This window comes from Artemia sp. Qi Xiang Cuo, chromosome 17 (assembly GCF_049724085.1).
Source record: "Artemia sp. Qi Xiang Cuo chromosome 17, ASM4972408v1, whole genome shotgun sequence".
Lineage (NCBI taxonomy): Eukaryota > Metazoa > Arthropoda > Branchiopoda > Anostraca > Artemiidae > Artemia > Artemia sp. Qi Xiang Cuo.
In genome coordinates, this window is record NC_142810.1 from 38,801,038 (window position 1) to 38,825,762 (window position 24,725).

General features: G+C 35.0%; 1 protein-coding gene across 4 annotated transcripts in view; it reads left to right on the forward strand.

The window, feature by feature from the left end:
• Positions 1–24,725, forward strand: part of LOC148942180 (poly(A) polymerase type 3-like) — a 65,468-nt gene extending 40,743 nt beyond the window's left edge. The window contains exons 9-14 of one of the 4 annotated variants that reach the window (XM_089103398.1): positions 1,597–1,721; positions 2,945–3,037; positions 5,282–5,362; positions 12,906–12,983; positions 16,525–16,644; positions 21,631–24,725. In XM_089103398.1, coding sequence (XP_088959524.1) covers positions 1,597–1,721; positions 2,945–3,037; positions 5,282–5,362; positions 12,906–12,983; positions 16,525–16,644; positions 21,631–21,720 — 587 coding nt within the window. In that variant the 3' untranslated portion in view covers positions 21,721–24,725. Of the gene's footprint in view, positions 1–1,596; positions 1,722–2,944; positions 3,038–5,281; positions 5,363–12,905; positions 13,041–16,524; positions 16,645–21,630 lie in introns of those variants that run through there. The other 3 variants (XR_016143184.1, XR_016143185.1, XM_089103399.1) reach the window with 3 other exon arrangements.

Genomic DNA, 24,725 nt, shown 5'->3' on the forward strand with positions numbered 1-24,725 from the left:
TTTGCACCTACCATGCCCAAGCTCCAAGGACAGGGTCATAAATCCCTCCTTCCCCGTGGAACTAACCAGAGCCAACCCTTGCAGTGCCCCCCAACGGACTCCTGAGATAAAATTTGCAAATGCAAAGTCGTTAATTTCAGTTTGGAGGTTAAGGTGTGTATTCTTCTTTAACATGGTAAAAAAGGAGTGTCCCCCAGCCAGGGCTCATTTGAGAGCTAATACTTGTATCTACGTCATTTTTGTGAATTTTCCTTGATAGTTTCGTATAATTTTTATTATTCGTAACATCATGCTATAATTTCTCTATGATATCCAAAAAAAAAATTACATACGAAAAAATGTTTAAACAATTACAGTCTAGAGGGCGTATCCATCGGGCACATTTCGCTAAGTTGACTAGGATAAAATGGGCGACGAGCTTGTTTAAACCCTTTTTAACGATAAGGCCTGTGTTAGAAAGTGTTTCATTGGGTAATTAATCTTTTAGGGTTGCTATCTATCAAATATGTTTTTGTTGGCGATTTTAAGTCTGGAAAAACGTTACTGCTCTTTGTTCTCTTGCTTTTCTTTTAATTGAAAATTGTTTTAATTTACACCTTAGTTGCCAGTTGTGTTTTTGAGAGGCACACAGGGCATCAAGAAGGAGCAAATCAATAATTTTACACCTTAGTTGCCAGTTGTGTTTTTGAGAGGCACACAGGGCATCAAGAAGGAGCAATCAATAATTTATGTTATAGGCTGCTATGATGATGTTCTCGCGTTGAGGCTGGAAGGGGTGAAATTCTTGTGGTAGGTGCACCCGATGGCATTTATTGGTCTGTCTTTACAACGTGGTCCCTTTGTTGAAGTTCTAAGGATCACGCACTTGTCTCTACACGAGGCATTTTCCTTATATCTTCTGTGTGTGCCCAAGTCTGGTCTGATGGCCCTGATCTTTTGGGCTCTTGCGCTAGCCAATTAAGACTTTCACCACTTCATGGTAGTATGCTTTCATGCTTTTCCAAATTTGTTTGTAGTTGGAATCTTCTGGCAATGATAGAGCTTCCTTCTGCTTCTTCTTCTTGTTTGGATTGTTATGGAGACCGTTTCGCATAATCTCATCTCCAGAATCAAATTCCGGGCCCTGTAGAAGGTTATATAAAGCTTCCTATTTTAAAAATGTGCTTTATTTCTATCGCTTGTAGCTTCCCCGAATCAGAGGCGAAGCTGTGGGTACCTCCTCTACATTTTCGTTTCTACTCTGTGTGCGGTGAACTTTTATAGAAGGTGAAGTCGGCTCTTCTACAGAAGGTGAACTCAGCTCGTCTATAGACGTCGACGTCTATTAAACAATAACACCATTTTCTGATGAAAAGGCAGTTTGGCAATATTATTTTGAGTTTTGCTGTTCGGAGACGAGCATGAATATTTATGTATATTTATCTGAGGGAATAGGGTCCCTGCCAATATAAGGTAGTTTGGAAGACAGAAATATTCAGACGATCCCATTTCCATTACGCTGGCCTAGAAGAAGCTTTTTTCTATTTGCACATTAAAGTTAAGGTTTTTAGCTACCAGAAAATTCCCTTTTTATTTATTATCATTTATTTATTGCAGTACATATGTCCGCTGTTCAGCAACAAAAATTCAAAGAAGGAATGAAAATAGACGCCAAACATGTAAGAAGGAAAGAGTTGGTGAAGTATCTACCCATGTCCGTGCTACAAAGACATAAAAAACTGGTAGGTACTCTACTAGTCTAGTACTGTCAAAATAGTATAGACAGGCTACAAGACTTCTGTCTGCATAAGTTCTGCTTTTTAAGATTCTACTGGCATCTATTATTTGATGGGAAAGTAGGCTGGAAAATACTCAGCTGTAATATTTACTTCATGCTAAACAGCTGGCCTAGGACAATAAGTGTTTAACGTGTAATAATTTCTAAGATACAGCTAAATGCTTGTTTTTACGTATTTATTATTTTCATAAGCCAAAAGAGATGCTTCAGTTGGTAATATTATATCTTTTTCGCGAGATTACTTTTTTAGAAGAATTTTTTGAAATACAAGCATTATATTTAGCATAATTTTCAATCTTGTTTGTATAATAAAAAAATTCTCATTATTTTGTTCTTGGAAGTAAACGTCAAATGTAATTCAAATTTGAATTTTCTAAAATTAACGTTTCTAAAATGAACTAAAACGTTGTAATATTGAAAAAAAAGTCGTTCGTTTTTTTTTCTTATTGAAAGAAAGAAAAAGAATTATTTGAGATTTGGTGTTTTCTGAGAAATTCTTTTTCGAGTCTTCAAAGTTTTACACATATTTCTAACTTTCTTTCGAAACCACTTTTTCATTGCTAGGTCTCTATCATCAGAGAGTTCGTAAAAATACCTCTCGATGTCTTTTCCCAAGACTTTGCATGGCTAGGTCTCTCTTATCAGAGGAGATTGTAAGAATAGCCTTAAATTCCTTTCGTAATGTCTTACCACTAGAAAAAAAAACCTCTTATAAAAAAAATACCTTAAAAAACACCTCTCGGTGTCTTTCGCCACGATTTTTAAATGGCTAGGTCTCTTATCTGAAAAGATCGTAAGAAATTCCTAAATTCCTTTCAAACGACTTTTATCGCTTGGTCCCTCATATACGAGGAAATGATTAACTGATTAAGGAATGATTAGGCCTGATTAACGACATCGTATCTTCAAAATTCTTTTGGTGACTTATTCATTTTATTTAACCGTAAAACATTTTAATAATTATTTAAAATGATATTGTTGGGAGAAAAAAGATGATAAAAGTTGATGAAAGTATGTCGGGAAATGTAACAAACAAACAAAATCCGTTATCAAATTTTTTTATCAATACAGCGTAAAGAAGAATGTTTTTTTGTGTAGTTAATGCACATGGTTAATAGATTTTTATTATTATTATTATCCTTTTTTTAATATACTTAATCTTTGCAGGCGGTATCTTCCTCCACATCGCTCAATAGTTCAACCGGGGATATTCACCACAGCCATTCAGCAACAACTCTACCCTCAGGAACACCCCCAGGTGTAAGTTGCTGTCTTTTCTTTTTTAGCAGAAGCGTGGTAGGTGCTGCAGGGTACAGAGACTAGGCATTAACCAAAGTCAAATATAAGGTCATTGACCGTTGTTTATCGTGTGAAGCCGAATTGTATATGAAGAAATGAATTTTCAACAATAGTACCATCTCATCAAGTAATTAACAGTAATGCGATTTGTTAAATATGTCACATGTATAATTTGAATTCAGATTGAAAAGCGGATTGACGTAGCATTGGGTATAATATAATTAGAGGAAGAAAGAAACCTTGAGTAAAACAACGGGTTTAATCATTTAATGGCTGTAGACCCGTTGTTTTCCTCAATATTTCACTATTTGTCTTGTTAGGGTAGCCCAGTTTGGTCTTAGATCTTTTACTCGTCAAGTTTACGGGCAACAATTAGCCGTTTCTGTCAATTCTTATTTGTCTTTAGTAATTAATTTAAAGAAAACCTAATAAATTTGCCACCCTTCTTAAAAATTGTTAAAAATAATCAGTGATTCCTAAACATTTAGAATTATTTCTCATTTTGGTATTGAAAATGATGTCCATTATCTTGCCTAAAACAAGAGGTCGAATGTGACAGTTTTATAATCATGAAAGATGCTTCTATTCTTTTCTTAAAAGAATTTCTTTTTCAAAACTGTTGATTAAATAATTGTTAAATAAGAATATGTAGCTAATTAACTTGATTTAAGCTGGGTATCTAGTGCATCAAACTATTGGTAATTTTCAAGCTCGATATGTAGAAAAGGAATTTTCCCAAACGTGGTTGGTCGTCCCAACTCCCATGAAGTAAACACGTCTCTGCATATGTGACTAATCGAGAAAGACATAATAGGCAAATCGATTATTACTACCTCACTGTGGCCACTGCAAGTATTTGAAATTTTCACGCATTCATCTTTAATTTCGGATGACGTCATAGATACCTAAAAAATTTCTGTCCTAGCCTTTTTCCAGTCGTAATAACACTTTTCTAAGTTGGGTTGGCGCAGTGGTTACGGCGTCAGGCTTAGGATGGGGTCCCCATTGGGTCTTACCATCTGGTCGTGGGTTCGAGCCCCATACCTAACAAATTTTTAGTTACCGTAGCGAAGTGGTAATAGGCTCTAAACTACTTTGTGTTTTGTAATTTGTTAGTGATCTCTTTGTTTTGTATGTATTTTTGTGTATATATATACAATAAATATATTTTCAAGAAAACAAAAGCCATGCTTTTTTTTAGTTTTCGGCCTGACCATACTTTACCGTAAAGGTCCGGAGATCGGTGGGTATTATTTTCACCTGTGAAATCTAGAATTCGCCATGATGAAGTAATTACAGCTATTATAAATCGACTCACCAAGCTGAGTGGAGGCTATGGCCACTAAATTCCAATGCCTCTACATCTCAGAAACCAATGTATTAAATACTTCTAACTGGCATCAAACCGGAACTTCTTCCTTTAAATGCCTTTTGATCTCTACCAGCACCTCACATTTTGGGCAAACCCGGGAATCAACTCTTCGTATTCGATTGACATGATTTTGAAAATTTCCAGTACCTGCAGTGGCCACAATGAGGTAGTAGAAATCCAAAGAAAGCTTGTGGGCTATTTAATCTTTTTGACAAAAGTCAATGTTAGCCAAGGCATTGGCTAAACTCCAAGAGACCTATGATCTTGTCAGTACACCTTCCAGCTTTGTGTACTCACTTATTTGCATTGCCCTTAATTTCGTGAGCATACACCATAGGAATTTTGCAGTGAGATACATAATTGATTAACAACAAATTTAGACACATTCCAATTGCCTTCCCAAGAATCAGAGCTTGTCCGAGGTGGTAGGTTAAATAAAACAAAAAGGTTTTTTTTTAAAGATGATTTAAGTTTTACCATCAGGTTATCAGCCTCTGATATCATGAGGGCTTCTGACAAAAGATGGTCAATAAGAGATAAATTTCTGCATTAAAAAATAAGATAAATTTATTTTTACTGAGCCCCTTCGAGGCTCGGGTGTTAAACCCCGTCCCCCTTTTTCTCTCTTCAAGAAAATAATTTCTTACACTACATTGCTTTTCCATTTATTCTTCAAATGGAATAAACATATGGAAAGGGTTAAAGCTTTCAGTCAGATAGTGAACTTTGAAAAATCAAAACGCTGTTTTTAATAATACCAATTAATGCTCGAATGTTCATTTATTTTCGTATGCATCTGTAATTTTTTCTGTTTTTTTTTTTTTTTTTTTTAGGGTGATAATAAAATAAGAAAGCGATCATCTGATGTCAGCCTTCCAACATTGACGACCAAGCGAGAGAGAAACGACAGCGCTGTAAGTGTTCCAGTGTTTTAAGTTGGTAACCTCCTTAAGTTGACAACTCTGACTGTATCTTTTTATTGCTGTTTTCTGAATTTAAGATCTACTTTTTTGGAAAAATTTTTGTTTTACCATCGTTTTATTGCCTTATTTTTCTATTGTTTTGACAAATATACCCTTTCCTAGTTCCCTTTTCTTTATTTTGACTGAGATAAGATATTGACAATTGACCATGGTTGACCTTCTGGTCCTAGACCTACCCCATCAGTGTGGTCCAGATGTAATGCTGTATGACCCACTCAATCAGCAAATTAATTAATCAGTTTTGTATTTTAGAAGAGGTTACAGATAGGTATCCAGTTCCAGTATTCCATTCGAGAAGGGTCCAACTCATTATTTTTTCGAGTGGGGATGGGTTGTCGGGGGCTCTTTTTAACCATGAAAAGGTACTTTGCTATATGATTAAACAGGGTAAATGGATTCCCCTACCGTCTCTGCTTACATTTGCGCACGCCGTGAACGCTCAAGAATATCTTGGCCATTGTCTTAACATTGTCAGGTCTTGGTCACGTAATTGGGGTCATTGTCTTTGTCTTCATTTATCAAATTTCTGGAAGGTCTGCTGATCCTAGACTGGTGACTTTCCAGTCACAACATTTTGAAACGGTTCTTTTACGTCCTGAGTGAATTCTTTAGAATTAGCAGTAACAAGTGTGGAATATTACGAGAAGATTGATCGATAAAGGTTGTCGATTTTTTTAGTTGATTTTACAAATCACTTTTGTTGACGAAATCTCGAAACTAAAAGGGACACATGGTATTATGACGGTCGTCCTTTTTTCTCCATCCAGCTTTGAATCTAAAACTGAGTAAACGGCTGAAACTCACTTATTTAGAATAAAAGAGATACTAAACAATTATGGTAAATACTATCGTAAATAATAAATAGTGAAGTTAAATACTAAAAAGCAATAGTAAATAGGATTATCAGTAGATATTAGTAGTAAATAGCACATAGATAGTGACCCAATGATCACTTTCTTCCCTCAGCGGGTTTCGGGATTTGATTTGTTTTTTCGACTTGAGAGGTTTTTTGGTGATTAATAAATTTATTTTTGTACCATTGGTGAAATTCACAGGATTAATTACTGAAAAACCTTTCGAATTAGAAAGGACGAAACTCAGTCAATGCTTCGAGCTAGTTTTAGTAGTAGAGGGTGGTAAGCCATAAAGAAGAAGAGTAAAATTCCTTAATTTATTCTGAATATAAAGTTAAGCTATGTTGCTTCTACAATGCCACTTTGGCCGGTTGTAAATAGGTAAGATAAGCATGGGGTCAGTTGATTACGTTCTTGGTTGAAGGTGAGTTTTTAATTGAAGACAAGACAACTGGACTTGACTTTGACTATATTGAACAAAAACGCTGCACATAAATTTTATGCAAAGGAGACAGAGAGGCATTTCGCTATTTAACATTCAATAGAATAGATGGTTAATATATATATATATATATATATATATATATATATATATATATATATAAATCTGTTTAATTTCTAGCTAAGAGATCAATAAATATAATATTAGCAAATGACTATAGAAATCCAGAATGAATAAAAAAATTTGAAACATCTTAAAACCGAATAAATAATTTTTGTTCTGAATTTGAGGATAACATTACTTGGATAGCTTAATTTAGTTTTCGCTATCGAAAACAGAGCGCGAGGTATTCCTTTATATGATATGACATTATGTTCGACATGACAGTTCCAAAAAGAATATACAGGTATTAGGGCGGGTGGTGGGGCTGGTATACGATAAAACTGAAAACGAAATGTAAAAATTGACAATCTCGGTACAAAATTGCTGTGAGAACAGTTCAGTTTATCCCGTCTTACAAGTACAGCCCTATTATTCCAAGATTCTTCTGTCATTTTTTCCAAAAGATCTATTCATTCGATTTCCAGAGTCACTTCTAGTTTCACTGTAGTTTAGCCAGACAATGTCATATGTTTTCTGTTTCAAGATTGTACTACTAAGGAATGGATTGTCTGGTCTCAATTGTGTAACTCTTTGCCCCATGTTTGATTGTCTAAGGCCTTAAGAGCACTCTTTTAGGACAATCTTCGTTTTGCCTTGATTAAAGCTTGATTGGGGGGGGGAGGGTATTCTATATTTAATGAATGTATATTTGAAAAGAGTGAGAGCCGTCGAGAATGGTGTCGCATTGGAGATCATAAGCAGGTATTCTTAACGATGTGAGAAAGAACTGATAGTTGTTTGGGATGTCGCGATGAAGTTGTCCGTTTGCTCAGTTTTTTCAGTACCCAACATCACCTCTCATTTATGTCAACATCATTCTCATTTATGTAAGAAGTATTAAGAAATTACCTAGCTCTAGGTAAGAAATCCACTTAAGACGCTCAAATTATATGCGCAGTCTTTGCCTTCTTATTTAGTACATGCTCCGTTGTAGCTTTTACTTGCCTTTCATCTTTAGAATCAAATCCATCAAAATGGTCCATATAAACTGGATTAAAGGTTGAAGGGTAAAACATGTGGCTCTCGGGGTAACTTGAGAATTGATCCAAAGGGGCCAGGGTGCCAAATTAGGCAAGTACCCCATACAAAACCGAGATCGCATAGATAAATTTTCTGGAAATGTTAAAATTGGATTAAATCAGAGAAGTACAGAATTTTCAGTCTATATGATTGGAAGGTCAAAAGTGAAGCTTTTGGCTCCCTCCAACTTTACTCTTCCCCAAATTTGCAATTTTAAGCTTCTTTCGCAACTATTGACTCGTGCTCATTCAGGGGTTATTTATTGATTAGTCCCAAATGATTGTATTTTAATAGTGAAAAAAATCATTAGGATTTATTAACGTCTGTCCAAATCAAAACACAACAAATCGTATAAGATTTACAGAACAAAATCATGTAGAAATTTCGGCGAGAACTCATTTTTATCGCAAATCAAAATGTCTAGTGCCCTTTAGTGTCAATACAGTTCATAAACAGTCTAACAGACCTTTAACCCCCACATGCCTCTTGCATCTCAAAATATATGTACGACCGGAAATTCATGATCCATCCTCAATGTATACTTAGGTGTAAATTTCTACAATTTATAGTTGTGAGATGTGTTTAAAGAACAAAACATTGTTGTTTTTGTTTTTTTTTTCATTTGTAAGAAATTCCTAAGATCGTAATGTGACCGTAAAAACTGAACACACTACTATTATATTTGTATTTCCCCCATAAATACAAAAATATATAAAAGGAAAGAAATATAATCTAATCAACATAAAGTAAAAGACTCAGAACAAATATGATAAATAACAAACATAAATAAGTAGAATGATATATGTAAATTTTTAGTTTTTCAGAAGGAGTTTACCTGTCACATAAATAATTTTTTCGCTTTTTTTTACAAGATGGTACTTATTAATTGCTACCTCAAGTGGGTCTTTAATCCCATTCATACTTATCGAGGATGTATTACGAGTGCTTATAGGGAAATCAAATAAAAATTTAAGATATATAAAATGCCACATTACTTTGAGAAGAAAAAGAAGGCCAAAAATATGTTAAATTTACTGCCGGAAAGCCAACTAGAGGGAAAATCATTGACTGATAAAGTCTAGATAATATGTCTTTTTTTATTAAGTCACGCAAATGAATGAGAGAACTGAAAGTTTTTCGGACCTTAGCCTCTAAATGTCTTATTATTAAATGAGGTGAAACTCTTTTAGTGGAAGAATTCGAAACGCCATGGTACGTCACCAAATCCAAAGCATGGAAAGCCCAACCATCACTAAAGTCAAGAGGGGGAGAACCAAGCGGATAATTTATTGCCAAAATATTGAAATTTTGCAAGATTAATTTGCAGACATTTCTTCTTTAAGTCATTCACTAAAATGTAAAATTTTTCAATTAATACTGCTTTAGACCAACTAATTGATATAAAATCACCAGCTTATGCCAGATAACTTTCAACTGTTAAACAGATTAGATTTTTAAATAAACGAAACAGTCTTTCAAATATAATTCAAAAGTTGGGGGTGATAAAAAAAAATTCTCTCTAATCCCTCTTTTAACTGAGATCTCTTCCGGAGAAGTCTGAGATCCCAAAGCAACATGGATTTTAATATCAGAATGCTATGAAAGAAAATCTTTAACCAGGCTATGTGTTAAACTGCATCTTGACAAGCTAAGCAACGCAGAAGCAAGCCGAAGATTATCGAATGCCCCTTTGGTGTATATCAAAACACTATAACGGGTCTCCCTTAACTCAAGAAGAACTTATAATCTGAAAAAAGGCAGTGTGTGCGTAATCACTACCTTTATCTTTAGTGAAGCCCAACTGTTATGAACCAAAATCAAGAGAAACAAATATAAATTTTACACTAAGCTCAAATAACTTGCTTATTTGTCTAGTAATAGGCTAGTAATAAGTCTAGTCTAAGTAATAAGTCTAGTCTAAGTAATAAGTCTAAAGTCTAGTAATAGGCCGTAGAGTATCATGTTTCATACTTGCTTTTTCCATGCTACCTGTTTTAAAAAGAAGTTAGTGTTTCCCCTGCTAAAGAATCAAATTAAAAAAAAAATAAAGAAGTTTAGCAAAAAAAGAAGCTGGGGTAAGCTTTAAATGGTTAGAAAATAATCCATCATGGTCTGGGGGCTATTAGAATTTCATTAATAACACTTTAAGCAAAACAAGACTTAAAAATCTTCCTTATCCGAGTTGGAGCTGTAGCTTTCAACCTAGTAAGAGACGATCACGTCCAATACTAAGAAATATAATAATCCATAACTCCTAAAAATAGAGTCAGATCAAAGCAAAAAGTACACCATTAAAACCGCCTTGTTATAGTGCCAAGATAGCTTGGCAACAGAACATCGTAGAGAGCTTTTCGATGGCTTGTTTTATAGTAAATTGATTGGGTTAAAAACGTTTTGTAATTAAAAAAGTTATTTCTAATACAAAATCATTTTTTACGAAAAAACTGCATTTTCATGTTCAAGATTGATGAATGACGTCATAATCGTAGGTATTTAATCATCATAATAGAGAGCTGTTTTTACATTAAAAGATGATCATTAGAAGAACATTATTATAATAAAGAACGAATATAAAGTTATTATAATCACATTGAAAAGGTTACTGTTTACAATATGTTGAAAAGAATTAAAGGGATTGATTTTTCTCGTATAACCATATATGAAGCAATAAGTGAATGCAAAATTTATCCACGTTTGTCTTTCGACAAGAAATTTTTATTTTATCTTTGTTCTCAGTTCAGGATCGCTAAAGTTTTATATCAAAAGACGAGCATTAGAAGAACAAACCATTGCATACATCGGACTTAGTTAGTTCACTGATTCTTTATGGTTCGTCTCTTACTACTCCAAAGAAGTTTGTAATCCGGGTTGCAGTGGTATCCAGGTTACAGCGGTAGCTAGCAACCTAGTAAGAGACGATCACGTCCAATGCTAAGAAATTTATAATAAAGTTACATAAAGGACCGATAAAGTTCAGCATAAATGTTGTTAGTCAAGAGGATCTCATGTAATAGTCATTAATCCGGGTTGCAGTGGTGGCTAACAACCTAGTAAGACACAATTACGTCACAGAGTAAAAAACAAAATAGCCCATAATTTCTAAAACTAGTCAGATCAAAAAAAGAAGTGCACTATTAGAGCCGCCTTGTCCAATACCCCTAAATAGAAAACTTACCGTCCCTTGGCTTGAACAACGAATAAAATATATTGGCTTAATATTCCGGGTTGCAGCGGTAGCTTGCAACCTAGTAAGAGACGATCATGCCCCATACTAAAAAATACAGTAGCCTATAACTCCCATACTAAGCCCATAGCTGGGCACTGGAAAATCATTAAGAGCTCTATAATGGCTCATTTTAAAGGAAATTGCTACATCTAGCACCTTTTGTAATTAAAAATTTTAATATTGAAGAACGAACTATAGCCAATAGTGATTAGATTAGAGTAAAGACCCTGGTTGCAGCGGTAGCTAGCAACCTAGTAAGAGACGATCACGCCCAATAGTAAAAAATAAAATAGCCCACAATTCCTAAAATTAGAATCTGATCAAAATACGAACTGCACTTTTAGAACCGCATTGTCCAATACCCCTATATAGGAAACTAGCTGACCCTAGGCTTGAAAAACAATGAAAATATATTGGTTTGAAAATCACGAAAAATGGCTGCAACCATTCATTATAAGGCGTACTCTCTGTCTCAACAACCCACCCTTCCTGCCTTAATACTTTAATTCCGATCACCCAGTTCTTAGCCCTGGTAGATGACTATCTGAAAGTCTTAACAAGCCCAGTTTTAAAGGTATAAATTTGTCTGTAAAATATCTACGGCAATTTTCTTTCATTACCGTAATGTTCCATGGCGTAATTCTCATATCATTTTATTGAAAGCGCCCAGAAGTCCAAAAAAGCTAAGGGTCTCATCAGTGCAGGCTGTTGCACAATAAATTCCCTCGCCTGCACAAGGGCGTCAACTGGCTTTCGATGGGGCACCAAGAAGTCCTTAGGACGTTTAGGCTTTAAGCAAGACTGGGTCATCGTGATCATTATGTTGGTTTTAGTACTTGGCTGTGCACTACTATCAACAAGAGTCGACTGCTCAAGTGTTTTCCAGGCCTTTAACCTTCGACGTATTATATAAACATGGCTCCAAATATTATATTACCATGGGTAGGCGACTTACAATAAAATAACATGACAAGTGGAGATTAAATTGCCCAACAAAGTCCACCGAAACAAACAAAACTCAGAAAAAAAAATATTCCTTAATGAAAATCCAGTGCAGTTTGTGTCATTAACAATACTTTAGTTCACCTGTAGGGACCGACGTGTTGAGGTCACCCTTCAAAGCTGCTCAGTGTCATGGCCCTGGTCAGTTAAACTTCTCCAAGGTCTGCTCTGATGCTGCTATGTGGCATGCAAGCTGGATTTCTCTCTGGGATTAAGAACAGAGTTCATGTTGGAGTTGATACCTATGATGCCGGCACAGCTTTTCCTTTTTAAAACATTATGCCGTTAGGGCCTCTATTTAGTAACACAAAAAGATCGTAAACCCTGCTAAGAAGCATGAGGAAAAAATATACGGGCTCCCGTCTACTTGCTACTGAGGAGGGCTTTCAGCTTCTTGATAAGCCGTTGCTTCGGAAAGGAAGAGCTTTTTCTTTTTCGTTTGACCATTTATTAATAAAGAATGAATAATGTTGTTCAGTTGCAAGTTGCTCTGAATATTTATTGAACGGTTAGGAAATGAATTCTCGTTGTTTAATTCTGTTCATTTGTTTCTTGGTGCCAGGCCAATCAAAATACCCTCGGGGCTGCTTCAGCCTCGAAGTAATCACAGCAGGCTATGCATCTGCACATTTGTTTTGTTGAAGGCCAACTAGATGAAGTCAATTTCTAATTCCTTTGTATGAAAAGTTATGAAGTCTGCAGTATTAACCCTAATCTTGTGGCTCTAAATGCTAAAGAAATAAATGCCAGTAAAGATTTATTTTTCAGAGCAATGACGTATTCGTGACCTCAAATTCGGTTGAGTCGCAGCCAATGGCAAATGGGACTGATCACCAATCTGAAAGGGTATGATTGCTAAAAATCTGTCTAGGACATACATAGAAGAGTGATTTTGACCTCTGCGTAAGCGAGACATTTCGTTTTCCATTGCAATTCGCTTGTTTTAAGGTCGCTAAATATGTGTTCCATGTTTCTCGTTTTTTTTTTTTTTTTTTGTAGAGTCGTTTATGATTGGTATTGCTTATCCCTAGGCAATATTTTGTGTTTTATTCTTGGTGCATATCAGAGTCCAGATTTTTTTACTTTATAACATAATTTGTATACATAAGAGTAATAATTACAGTTACTAATGGAGCTCAATATCTAGTTGCAAATTTAAAAAGGCTCGAATGAACTCATTTACAGAATAGTTCTTATAATTTGAAGATTATAATGCGGCTATTAAAGTGAAAGCTTCTTTGGTAGATTCGATTGTTGCTTTCACTTTTCTTTCTTTTTATCTATTTGAAAGATAGATAGATAGATAGATAGATAGATTTATTTTCCATATATCAGTAAAATAATTACATAACAATCTACAAATCCCCACAAAGGTTCCATGGCCTGTAGGAGGGGGATTATGAAAAGATCAAATAAACATTAAACATTTAAACGCTTAAGATTTAAACAATATAAACATAACATTAATATTTAAACATATAAACATAAGCATTTTAACTTTTAACTTAAGCTATTATTTTGCCCCCTCCCACTACGTATATTAAGGAGAGATGAGGCTATAAAATTTAAGTATTTCAGGGGTGTCTTGGGATATGGGAAAAGCTGAAGCTTACGACCGGGTGGGATGCAGGAGGACGTATTTTCTGGGGTTTTTTTTTCATTTTATTTTGGTGTTAGAAGCTTTTGACGTGGTGGAATGCAGGAGTAGACTCATTTTAGTGGTTTTTTCTTAAGCTTTTGGTTTCTTAACTATTATTCGAGGCTACAAAAAAGATCTGCTTTTTTAGCATATTCAATTCAATTCAATCATTTATTACCCACAACTACAAGAGGACGAGTAGTACAAGTGGAGTAAAAACATAATAATAAAAAACAAAAACAAAGAAAAGCAAAAAAGAACATCAACAAACACTAGCAATTAATTTAAACCAAGAAAAAAACTGTAAAAGACCATGGTCAGGGCCAATATTACAAAATGCATCTGCATATATATATATATATATATATATATATATATATATATATATATATATATATATATATATATATATATATATATATATATATATAATGGAAAAAATTAAAATAAATTGGAAAAGAGATTAATTTGGATGTATTTCATTTGTTTGGTGTAATTTCTGCTTGGTGAATTTTAGAAGATTCAGTGAATTGATTCCTCCCTTTGTGCATGCATAATGTTGTACATAGTTTTCAGTAACTTTCCTCGCTATTTTTTTGCTACATCATCAGCTCTTAGATATGCATGTTGCATCTTAGTACTTATTAATTTCGTTTTTTAATTGTACTTCTTAATTAAGTTATCTAGTTTTTTTTTAGTTTTTTTATAGTTTTGATAGTACCTAATACTGATTGATTAAGCGATTTTGGCTCTTCTGCTTTGAAAACTTAATTGTGTTTGGCATTGCTATCATTTTTGGTCTGCTTTTATTTTTCGATTCATTACTCTGAACTGATCAGCTGAATCGCCAAACTACACCTTTAATTCTATTATAGAAAAAGGGCAGACGTTGCAACGTATGAAAGTTCCAGTTTCATTTGCCTTCAAAATATTTGCTATTACTTGACTTGAATTCAAGATATCCGCTGGGGAAAATTTACTTTGTCATATTTTGCTATTTATAGTAGAGTGCAATTATGTAAGTTTTTTTCCTTACTAATTCAGAAACAGAGAAAAAAAGTTCAATATTATCGATTAAACTACCTTGCTCTCTCTACTTTCTTCAAATTATGGAAATGAATCAGTTAGGAAGTTAATAATTAATTGCCGTAATTATTGGAGTTTCCTATATTTATTTAATATGTACTCTTGTCTGTTTTCGAAATTGTGCCACTATTCGCTTTATAAATTTTTGCTCACGTGCTTGCATAATACTTAATCTCAATAAGGTTATTCGCGAATATTACTCAGCTGACTTGTCAGTTGAATGATCTTGCTCTCTGGAAAGAGTAAAGAGCAAAATCTAACGTTGCTTTCGCAAAGTTAGGCTTTGCAGGCCCTATGTGCTTTAATAAGCGTTGTTTTGCATCAAGGCTTAGAAGTAATTTATCGCCTATTATACTTCATTAATGTTTTATCAGCATTTCGTTGTAAAAGACAATACAGAATTTCTCCGTGGAGGAAAAAAAAAATCCGTGATGGCATGAAAGACCTAGTCACTAAAACATCAGTGGCGTCAATTCACGAAAACTTAGAGGGGGATAAACCGTTTTTTTTTCAAAAGCTGGGGGGGGGCAAATTTGTCATTTTTAAGATTTGTTCCGATGAAAACACCCAGAAAGATATTTTTCAAAATTTGGGCGGTTTAGGGGGCAAATGTCCTCCCCCGCAATTGAAGCCACTGTTAAACACATAGATTATGGTAATAAGCGTTTTAGTGGTTTGGGGCACACTAATTTCTGCGTACTTGTAAAACTTCTGTTATTTAGTAATATGATTTGCTTGACTCCCAATTGAATATACTTTTTATTATACCATAAATCAAATAGAATCTTCCTTCAGCTATTACGAGACCATCTGAGTGTGAAATACCACCTATGTTTGTGAAATTAGATATAATTTGTGTACTTGTGCTGAACAGTGGCTTTTTGCTAAATTAGAAAGCTGTTATGCTACTTGAATGGAATTGCATCTATTTGTGCAGTACATTCGTCTCTTAAAACGAACGTCCAAAATTAGGGCCCAAGAAGATATTTTGTATTTTTCCATGTCAACCTCTTTCCTACTTGTAAGGCTCGAAAGACTTCTCGAAGACAGGTCATAAATAGATAGAAACTGAATCAGAGGCTGTTTTTTTTAGAATTTCAGCTTTGATAAGGCAGCTCTCAGGATTTGAGTTGAATTCCAAGCCAAATCTGACATTTGCTTCTTTCTAATATTGGTTTTGTTTCCGTAGATTTTTTCGAATCTTGCAAATGGGAAGTGGGTATAGATAAGAGCTTTAAAACACCAATCCGGACCATAATTTTGAGTTCCTCAATTCCTAAAAGTATTGTTCGCCTTAAAAAAAAATATTCAAGGTAGTCAAATGTAAGGGTTTTAGAGGGGGAAGTAGAAACTTCAAAGCTCCTTCTCGGGTTATAACGTGGCTATGGAACTTTCCCTGGAAGTTCAATCACGAGACATGCAGCTTCCGAGGTTCGTAAAAAAATGCTGTTCTACACTGTTACGATACTTTAAAACATAACATAATTATAATTAAAAAATTAACAAAAACTCAAGCCGATAGAAAATTCTATTTGAATCTTCGGATTTAGTGTAAAAAATTACATTAGAAGCGCGACAAAACTTCCTTGGGACAGAAACTACGGTGCAAAGTAAATAGCAGCACAGCTACCTTGCTGATTTCAGGAAATGGTCTTTTTTCAGTCGCTTTTCCTGGAGAGTGATGCTGATTCTGATGAATCATTGTGTATGTCCCGCTTGTCATGCTTAAGCTTTTGTGATGCGCCTGCACGCCCGCCACCATTGCACCTTCTGTTGAAGAAGGTTAGCTTTGCAGCTTTTTTGTATTTTTTTGCTTCTAGTATTTAGAAACTAGTTTTGCCTTCAAAAGAAACAACCCAGCAAACGGCAAACGTTTTTCGAAAGTGACAAGTTCCAAACGATTTTTTTTATAGGTGAGTGTGTGGGGGGGGGGCGGGGGTTTAGTATATATCATTTTGTTTTCAACACAGATACTGCTAGATTTCTAGTTTTATTACAAAAGTTGGCTGATTTCGGTTAAGAATAGCCATTGGGCTTTTCCAGAAGACAATCTGACCAAGTCCACTTTTTTAATTTTCATAGGTATGGCTTCAAATCACTTGGTTGACTCTTATATTTATATTGTCTATAGGGTGTTCTCTAAAAGTAAGGATTAATGCCCATCCCCTCCTGCAAAACGACAACGACAAAGTCTAAGTTATTTCTAAGAACATTTACGCCCGATTTTTATATTCAAGCGCATAAGCAAACACCCAAAATTTCAAGACTTTTTTCGTACCATATGATTTGTGCGTTTAAGTTGAAACCAACAAAACATTCTTTTTCAATTATCTTCGTTTTTTTATTATTATTATTATTATTATTATCTGAAAGTATGTCTGTTTTACTACATGCTGTTATTTCTCACCAGTCACTACTAATGTATCACTTTTTTTTTATAACACATTGCTCACTGTTAAGCTAACTCTCAAACATGAATTTTGTTTCATTTTGAGAATGGTGCCAGGAATTTCTTATATTACTGTGTCACTTCCGAAAATGTTTGCAGTATAAATCTTGTGTCATTTTTACTTGCATACATGAAAATAAAAATGGCATGCCCTATATTTTTTGTATTTACCTCATAATGTATCTTTGCCACGTCTTTTGAGTTGTGTCCCCACCCAAAAGCTCCCATCCTTGGAAAAAAAATTGCGTGTGAATACTTGGATTAGAGTGTGTAATCCTTTAACTGTTCACTAACAAAAAAAGGAAAGCTGATGGCAGGGCCGTATCCAGGATTTTTTTTTTTTGGGGGGGGGGGGGGTTTGCACAAAAAACTTTAAAAAACTCATCAAAAATTTATTTATATTCATTTTTGATTACGTTTTTTACGAGTCAGACAAACATTTCGGGGAGGAGGAGGGGTCAAATCCCTTAACCCCCTCCTCTGGATACAGCCTTGGCTAATGGGTTTTGACGTGCTTAAATAGTGTTGAATGTTACTGTTTTGCTATTAAATTCCATTATTATAGATTCCGCACAAGGCGGAAATTACTGTTTTCTAATTTCAATAATCACATTGTAAGACTGAGGGGTAGGAGCACTTGATGTTAAAAATCAGTAAAAAAAATAATATAGTTTTCCAGTCTCTAATTACTGATGAAGCTATCTTCAGCTTAAGTAAAAATAATTTCGGTGTTGGATATTTTTTTTTATATATATGTATCATCCTATTTAGAGAATCAGTATTTTGGTTGTATTGTGTGTTAATTTGTATTTCATTTTAGAACGGAAGCAAAATAGTACGGAAAAGTGTATTCCATTTGAATTAATTTCACCTAGTAGGAAGTCAGGGTATGACATTTAAGTTAGATTCTAGATTACATATTATGTAAATAACTACTCAAACCATACCGCGTTTCTGTCATTTAAACAAATAAGAATTAAAAAAAAACAATGAAATGAAGCTTATCTTTACTACCAAAATAGCGGAACTGTCTTGGCAAAAATTAACCCGGTTTGACTTTTGTTTTAAATTGTCTTTGTTTATATGCGCATATATGAATAACTGAGCGCTTCCACTCTACTAATGTCGGATTAAAATATTTGATTACCAAAACACTTAGAATTGTGGTAGGATACTTTTTGGGAAAAGTATTAATAAAGTAGAAGTTGTAGGATGTCTATATAACTGAGGTTTAAAGACCCATTAAGACAGAGGGGCTGCTCATTTGAATTTTGGGCATACACTCGAAAAAATTTAAAAACGAGATGATAAAAGTAGTCATTTATAAGCTACAACTATCTTAGGACACGAAGTTCTTATTCAATGGTTTAGAGATAATTCTTTTTCTGTTTAAGAATTGGTCTAAGAATTTTAATCGATAGTTTTCTGGACCAAGTCCATAAGTCGTTACCACCATCCGGCTCCTTCTCGTTCGCCACCATCAAGGCGTTACCACCATCCGGCTCCTTCTCGTTCGCCACCATCAAGTCGTTACCACCATCCGGCTCCTTCTCGTTCGCCACCATCAAGTCGTTACCACCATCCGGCTCCTTCTCGTTCGCCACCATCAAGTCGTTACCACCATCCGGCTCCTTCTCGTTCGCCACCATCAAGTCGTTACCACCATCCGGCTCCTTCTCGTTGGCCACCATCAAGTCGTTACCACCATCCGGCTCCTTCTCGTTCGCCACCATCAAGTCGTTACCACCATCCGGCTCCTTCTCGTTCGCCACCATCAAGTTGTTACCACCATCCGGCTCCTTCTCGTTCGCCACCATCAATTCGTTACCACCATCCGGCTCCTTCTCGTTCGCCACCATCAAGTCGTTACCACCATCCGGCTCCTTCTCGTTGGCCACCATCAAGTCGTTACCAACATCAAGGCTCATCCTTCCAGATACCGGAAAAGCCACATGCTCATTCCCCATAGATTTCACGAACTAATATTTTTTTTCTTTAAACTCTCCTGCGAGCATCAGAAGATCTATGTGCCGTTTTCCGTACCTGCTGGACATCGTCACAGATAAAGTCACGTTTTTAAACCCATTTCTCTTTTCAATTTTTATTGTTATCAAAACTTATTAGTCTTTCCGCAGTCTCTAAACTGAATCATTTAAAGACCTTTAGCGAACTTTGTCATTGCCCTTGACGCCTTGATGGACGCCACCCAATGGCCACTGTCAGGACTAAGCAACATTGCACAAGTGGTGACCAAACTTTTGAGAAAAAGGTCGTATTGATGGACTATCGCCGTGCGGTGAGACTCTTAGTGGGTCTTTTTTTGCAGAGGAAATAAATGAACGGTTGCTTCTGATCCGAAGTAAACCATTAGAGGCCAGTAAGAAGAATTCTTCTCTTTTAAGGCTTATATACCAGCAGACTCAATTTGTTTCCTATAGTCTTTTACCATGAAGTTATGACAGAGGCTCTTCACAATGTCTAGCATTTCTTTTTTTCAATATGTAAAGTCACACATCTGCGTGACATAAAGTCAATGCCATCGAATATAGCCAAAGTATATTCGATGAATTCAGAAAGAACTGTATGGTATGGATTTGCCATTGTCAATAGGTTGTTAGCATGAGTTGAGCACAAAGATGATACAGTGGGTATAAAGATTTAATAATATCCAATTATGGTTGACTTCTATCTTCGTTGTGACACTGTTTTTGATGCCTGTCATTGTCTTTGTTGTATCGGCGCAAAAGCCAACCCTGTTTTAAGATTGACACCGTTATCCTTTAAAGATTCACATAATTGTCATGACTCTAGAACAGTCCTTTAGTGGTCCTTATCGGGACTTGAGTAGATGAATCAGCTGAGTCCAATGGCGGAATAGACTAGTTCATTTTCTCGCATAATGGCACGTGTACGTCTTTCCACGTTGTTTTATTTAGTTCAAAATTTCACGGAGAATCCTTCTGCCATGTCAAAAATCCCTACTTCCGCAGTTAAATCTCTAAGCCCCGCCAAAGAAGAAAAAAAGTAGAAACTCCAAATTTGAAATTAAAATATAGTATTTTTGCAATTTTAATAAATTAGAAGAGAAACGTCGAAATAAAGTATTATACTTTAAAATATAGTAGAAGTGGAAGAACTGCAATAAGTAGTAATGAAACTTAAAAAGAATGAAAAAACTTGAGGCATAAAAAGAAAGAGAATACTACAGTTTATGGTATTTTGTTAGGATTGGATACCTAATGACTGCATAAAGATGATTATTAGCTTGGTAGGGGGGAAGGGGGGCTTCGTGTCCCCGTATAATAACGCCAAACGATTGTTTTCAGAGCTGAGATTTGTGAACATTGTCTAGTTGTTTAGGCAGATAGTTATATAGAGCCCAGAATTGTTTGATGGTGAAACTGGGAAAGTATTACCACTGGAGGGTAAAAATTTGTGATTCATGCACATTTTAAAACGCTCTCAAAATATCCTTAGGAGTGGGGATCTTCCGGCTGTCATTGGGGGAGAAGGGCGAATTCATCCCTCAAATTGGTAAAAAAAAATCGTTCCACAGAAAGGTGTTAAAACTTTGGGATTAAAACTAACTTTTTTTGTATCAACCGCCCTCCGCTGAAACCATGGTTTTGAAGATAGTATAGCATGTGGGTTTTGTAATAATAAACTTAAAACTCTCGCTATGTAGCTAATTACTTTACATAAGACGGCATGTACAAAAACAGTGATTAAACACATCAGTGACTAAAAAATATTGGTTTGCGCTATGATTATTGTTTGGATTTTACTTTTCCATTAGTTTACAACATAAAAATAGAAATTTTTATTTTTATGTGTTTGTGTGTTTTTTGCTTGTAAAATTTGTGTTTGTCATTTATGCACTTTTTAAAAGTTGCGAATATTCCCCGTTTTTTAGAGATAATTAAATCTTATAAACTGGAGGGGGGAAAGATATTTTTTTTTCTTTTTTCACTTTCCTTTAGAGTTTTGTGGCCGAACGCTTCCTTTCAAAAGAAGTATGTGTTCGCAAATAGCACATTAACGTAAGTGAAACGTAAAGTGACGGAAATGTAAGTGAATGGGAAACGTAAGTGAATGAAAACCAAGGGAAGAAAAACTTACGCTCTGACAAACGAACAAAGTACAAATCAATTTTTAAGTTTTGAATAGCTGCCGCCGAATGCTGTTTTGTAGGGATTATAGGAAGATTTCTAAGGTTTTCTTATAGCTTTCTTTGATATGTGTGTTGTGCATGTTCATATATCTTTTGTTATTTGAAATATTGAATATCAGAAATTTCGTCTCTTTTTACAACTTTTCAGAGGCTGTCGAGTTCAGAATTAAAGGACGCGTCAACTCCAGCGCCAATAGAACCGCCTTCAAATGTAGTTTTCAAGTGGAATTCTAAGTAATTTTTGTTAATGTTTTTCTTTCTATTAACCCACATTCCCATGTTGTTTAGCGGTTTGTCCTCTGTTGAGTGATGCACGATGAAGGGTTTGCAATTTAGAATATGAATTTTGATAACAAATTAAAAAAAAAATTTGAGAATTCTGTCATAAATTCCAATTTTTAAAAAGTTTCCCTATGAACTCTGAAATTTAGTTGGCAGGGTGATCACAGCTTGAAGAAATAAATCACTACATAAGCCTTAAATAATTATTAAACCATAGGAAAGGACAATATGTACCAAGTTACAAAAGTCACGCATTTGCTTAGATCACTGTATTGAATTAATTAAAATAAATATCAGATATTGAAAGGTTCGTCAAGTATAAATTTGATTTTTTGTTTCTCCTTTCTTATTAATTTCGAATGTAAGTTTTCATGCTTTTGAACTAAGGGGTGAAAATACAATATAGTATACTGTAAGCAGTATTTGTATAAAGCTTCTAACATCTGTAGGTACTATCATATTAGTTTCTAAAATTTTATAGAAGCTAAAATCATGTAGCTCCCCTACCTCGCTCCACCTCCAATTAATGAATCTCAGAAGTAAGGGTAGAGGCCCTACCACAAAAAATAGAAAGGCTATGGCATGTAAATGTTCTGCTTAACGTCCTTAACAATACTAGAAACCAAAGTTTTTTAAATGAGCAACTGTATCGCGCCCGTTTAATATACATTGTATTTGGTTAGTAATCTTGTGTTATTTATATGTTAGTTACCGCTGTTCTATTCAAGAATAAAATAGTATTGGCGGTTCTTGAATTTTGCAATGAGATTTAGCTAGCACTCTCTGAGCCAATCAGAGTTTTCGTAGAATTTTTTGACTAGGGGAAAAATTCTGTGAAAAGTTTTGATTGGCTTAAATTAGCGCTGGCTAAATCAGTAACTGTAAAAACTCATTTTGAATGGGACATAAGAAGTACAAAGAAAATATCCTGCATTGTTTGGTTATTAACTTCGACCTATTTTGAATAACTTTCGACCGTCCCGAAAGCTTAAAATTTATTTAGGAGGGGAGAGTTTTAAAATCCCATGAAATGCAGAAAGTTACACAATCGAGTTAGCCAATTCCCATTTTGAAGGATTGTTCAGAATGGATTACGTATTGAATTTGAATGTTTTAAGCAGTCTGGTGAATCTTTTATATTAATATACTCCATAGTCATTAAATAAGCAGCTGGAAATTAATGTGATTTTGAATTTAACACATATGGGAAATTTTCGAACAAATAATCAGTCGCCTCAGTTCATGAAAATTTAGGGGAAGGTTTATTTTTCAAATACTAGGGGGAGGGCAATTTTTTTCTTTTTTTTTCAATGAAAATATCGAAATAGGCATTTTCAATGAAAATGCTCCTCAAAAAGAGGTGTTACTCCAAACATGGGTGAACATACTCTCTTGCGCCCCCCCCCCCGCCCTCCCATCCATTCCACACCAAATAATTAGTGGGATTCAGCAAAGGAAACTTGTATACGTATTTTTAATATCGTATTTTTGTCCTTTCAAGTGGTGCTATTTATTGTTTAGATTTTTATTAACGGTGGTGTTGTATACTATCACCACGGGTTTTAACTTTCTGGTGCTCCAGCGAGTATAAAAGTTGGGCAGTGTTACCTGGGAGTAGTTCAGTGTTAAGTTTTGAATGAACCCTCTACGTCTTATCCTTAGGACGAAAGTAAAAAGTAAATCACCTTTAAATTACTTAGACAAACTTATCTTCTTAGCATAGTAGTCAAGCTTGTTTAATTTGATTATTGCAATGGGATTTGAGGTGTTCACAATATAAGGTGAAGCCGCGTTCTCATTTTATGTTATACGGACAAAGCACCAAATGAATGAACCAATGGAAAACACCGTTTTCCTGTGCTCTGTTGAAGAAAAAAAAACAGTGTTTCCGCACTTTAATTGGCTGATTCGTTTTCCGGTTTGTCTGTAAAATGTATAATGAAAAATGCGTTTTAAGCACTTTGACAGCTGTAATTCAAGATGTAAGATATAAATTTCATATGGGAACCTAGAAAACTGAAAAGGGCTTAGGTTTCAACCTTAAATCATGATCATTTCCTGGGACCAAGATGTATTTTGAGCCCTTCAATCAAGGCCGTATCCAGGGGGGGAGGGGGGGGGGTCTCGGCAGAGAATATTTCGGTTGCAAGATTTGTTTTTCCAATTATGCTTGAAATCGAGAAAAATACAAATACTATATTTTGGAATTTATAGAACCAAACGAGGTGCCGGAGAACAGAATGAACCATCCAGCGTAGTCAATTTATGAGGATGGAACATAAATATCCGTTTCAAAAATAATATCTTGCAAACGCATTTTGAGCTAAAGCAATCAGCCTGTTCTGGAATGCTTTTTTTGCAGCTTTTAAGCTTGAAAATAATTGTTGTTTTTCTTGAATATTTAGCTGATGTAATCTTCTTCATTTTTCAGCTTTATACAAAATAAACAAATCAAAGAAAACAATACAAGAGAAAAAGGGCAAGATAATTCCGAATTATTTTGATAAAATTGCCAATTGTTACAATATATGTATGAGAGATTGATTTAAGGATCTCCAGTAGTAGCCCATGAGTACCACTAATAAATAAGTCTCCCGAGATTGATAAACCCAGGGGCTTAGTTTGTTATGGGGCAGGGGGGAAGCCGCCCCTCCTTGACCTTGGTTTCCCCCCCCCCGACCCAAGTCTGTCCCCCATGTGAAATTTAGTTTCTTCAAAAATCTTGTCAAAACTATGTTAAGTCTGCATAATTTAAGCATCAACAGAAATGGATCACTTTTCGTTACTATATATTAACCTTTATAGTACTATAAAGTATCTTTATAGTAATATAAAGTACTTTCATGGTACCAAATGGTTAATTTTTTGTTTTACTGTCATTTTCACTTGATTTGAAAAAAAAAGGCTCCAACTTTGCCCCCCCCCTCCCAGGATTTTGACGAAATTACGCCACTAATTAAA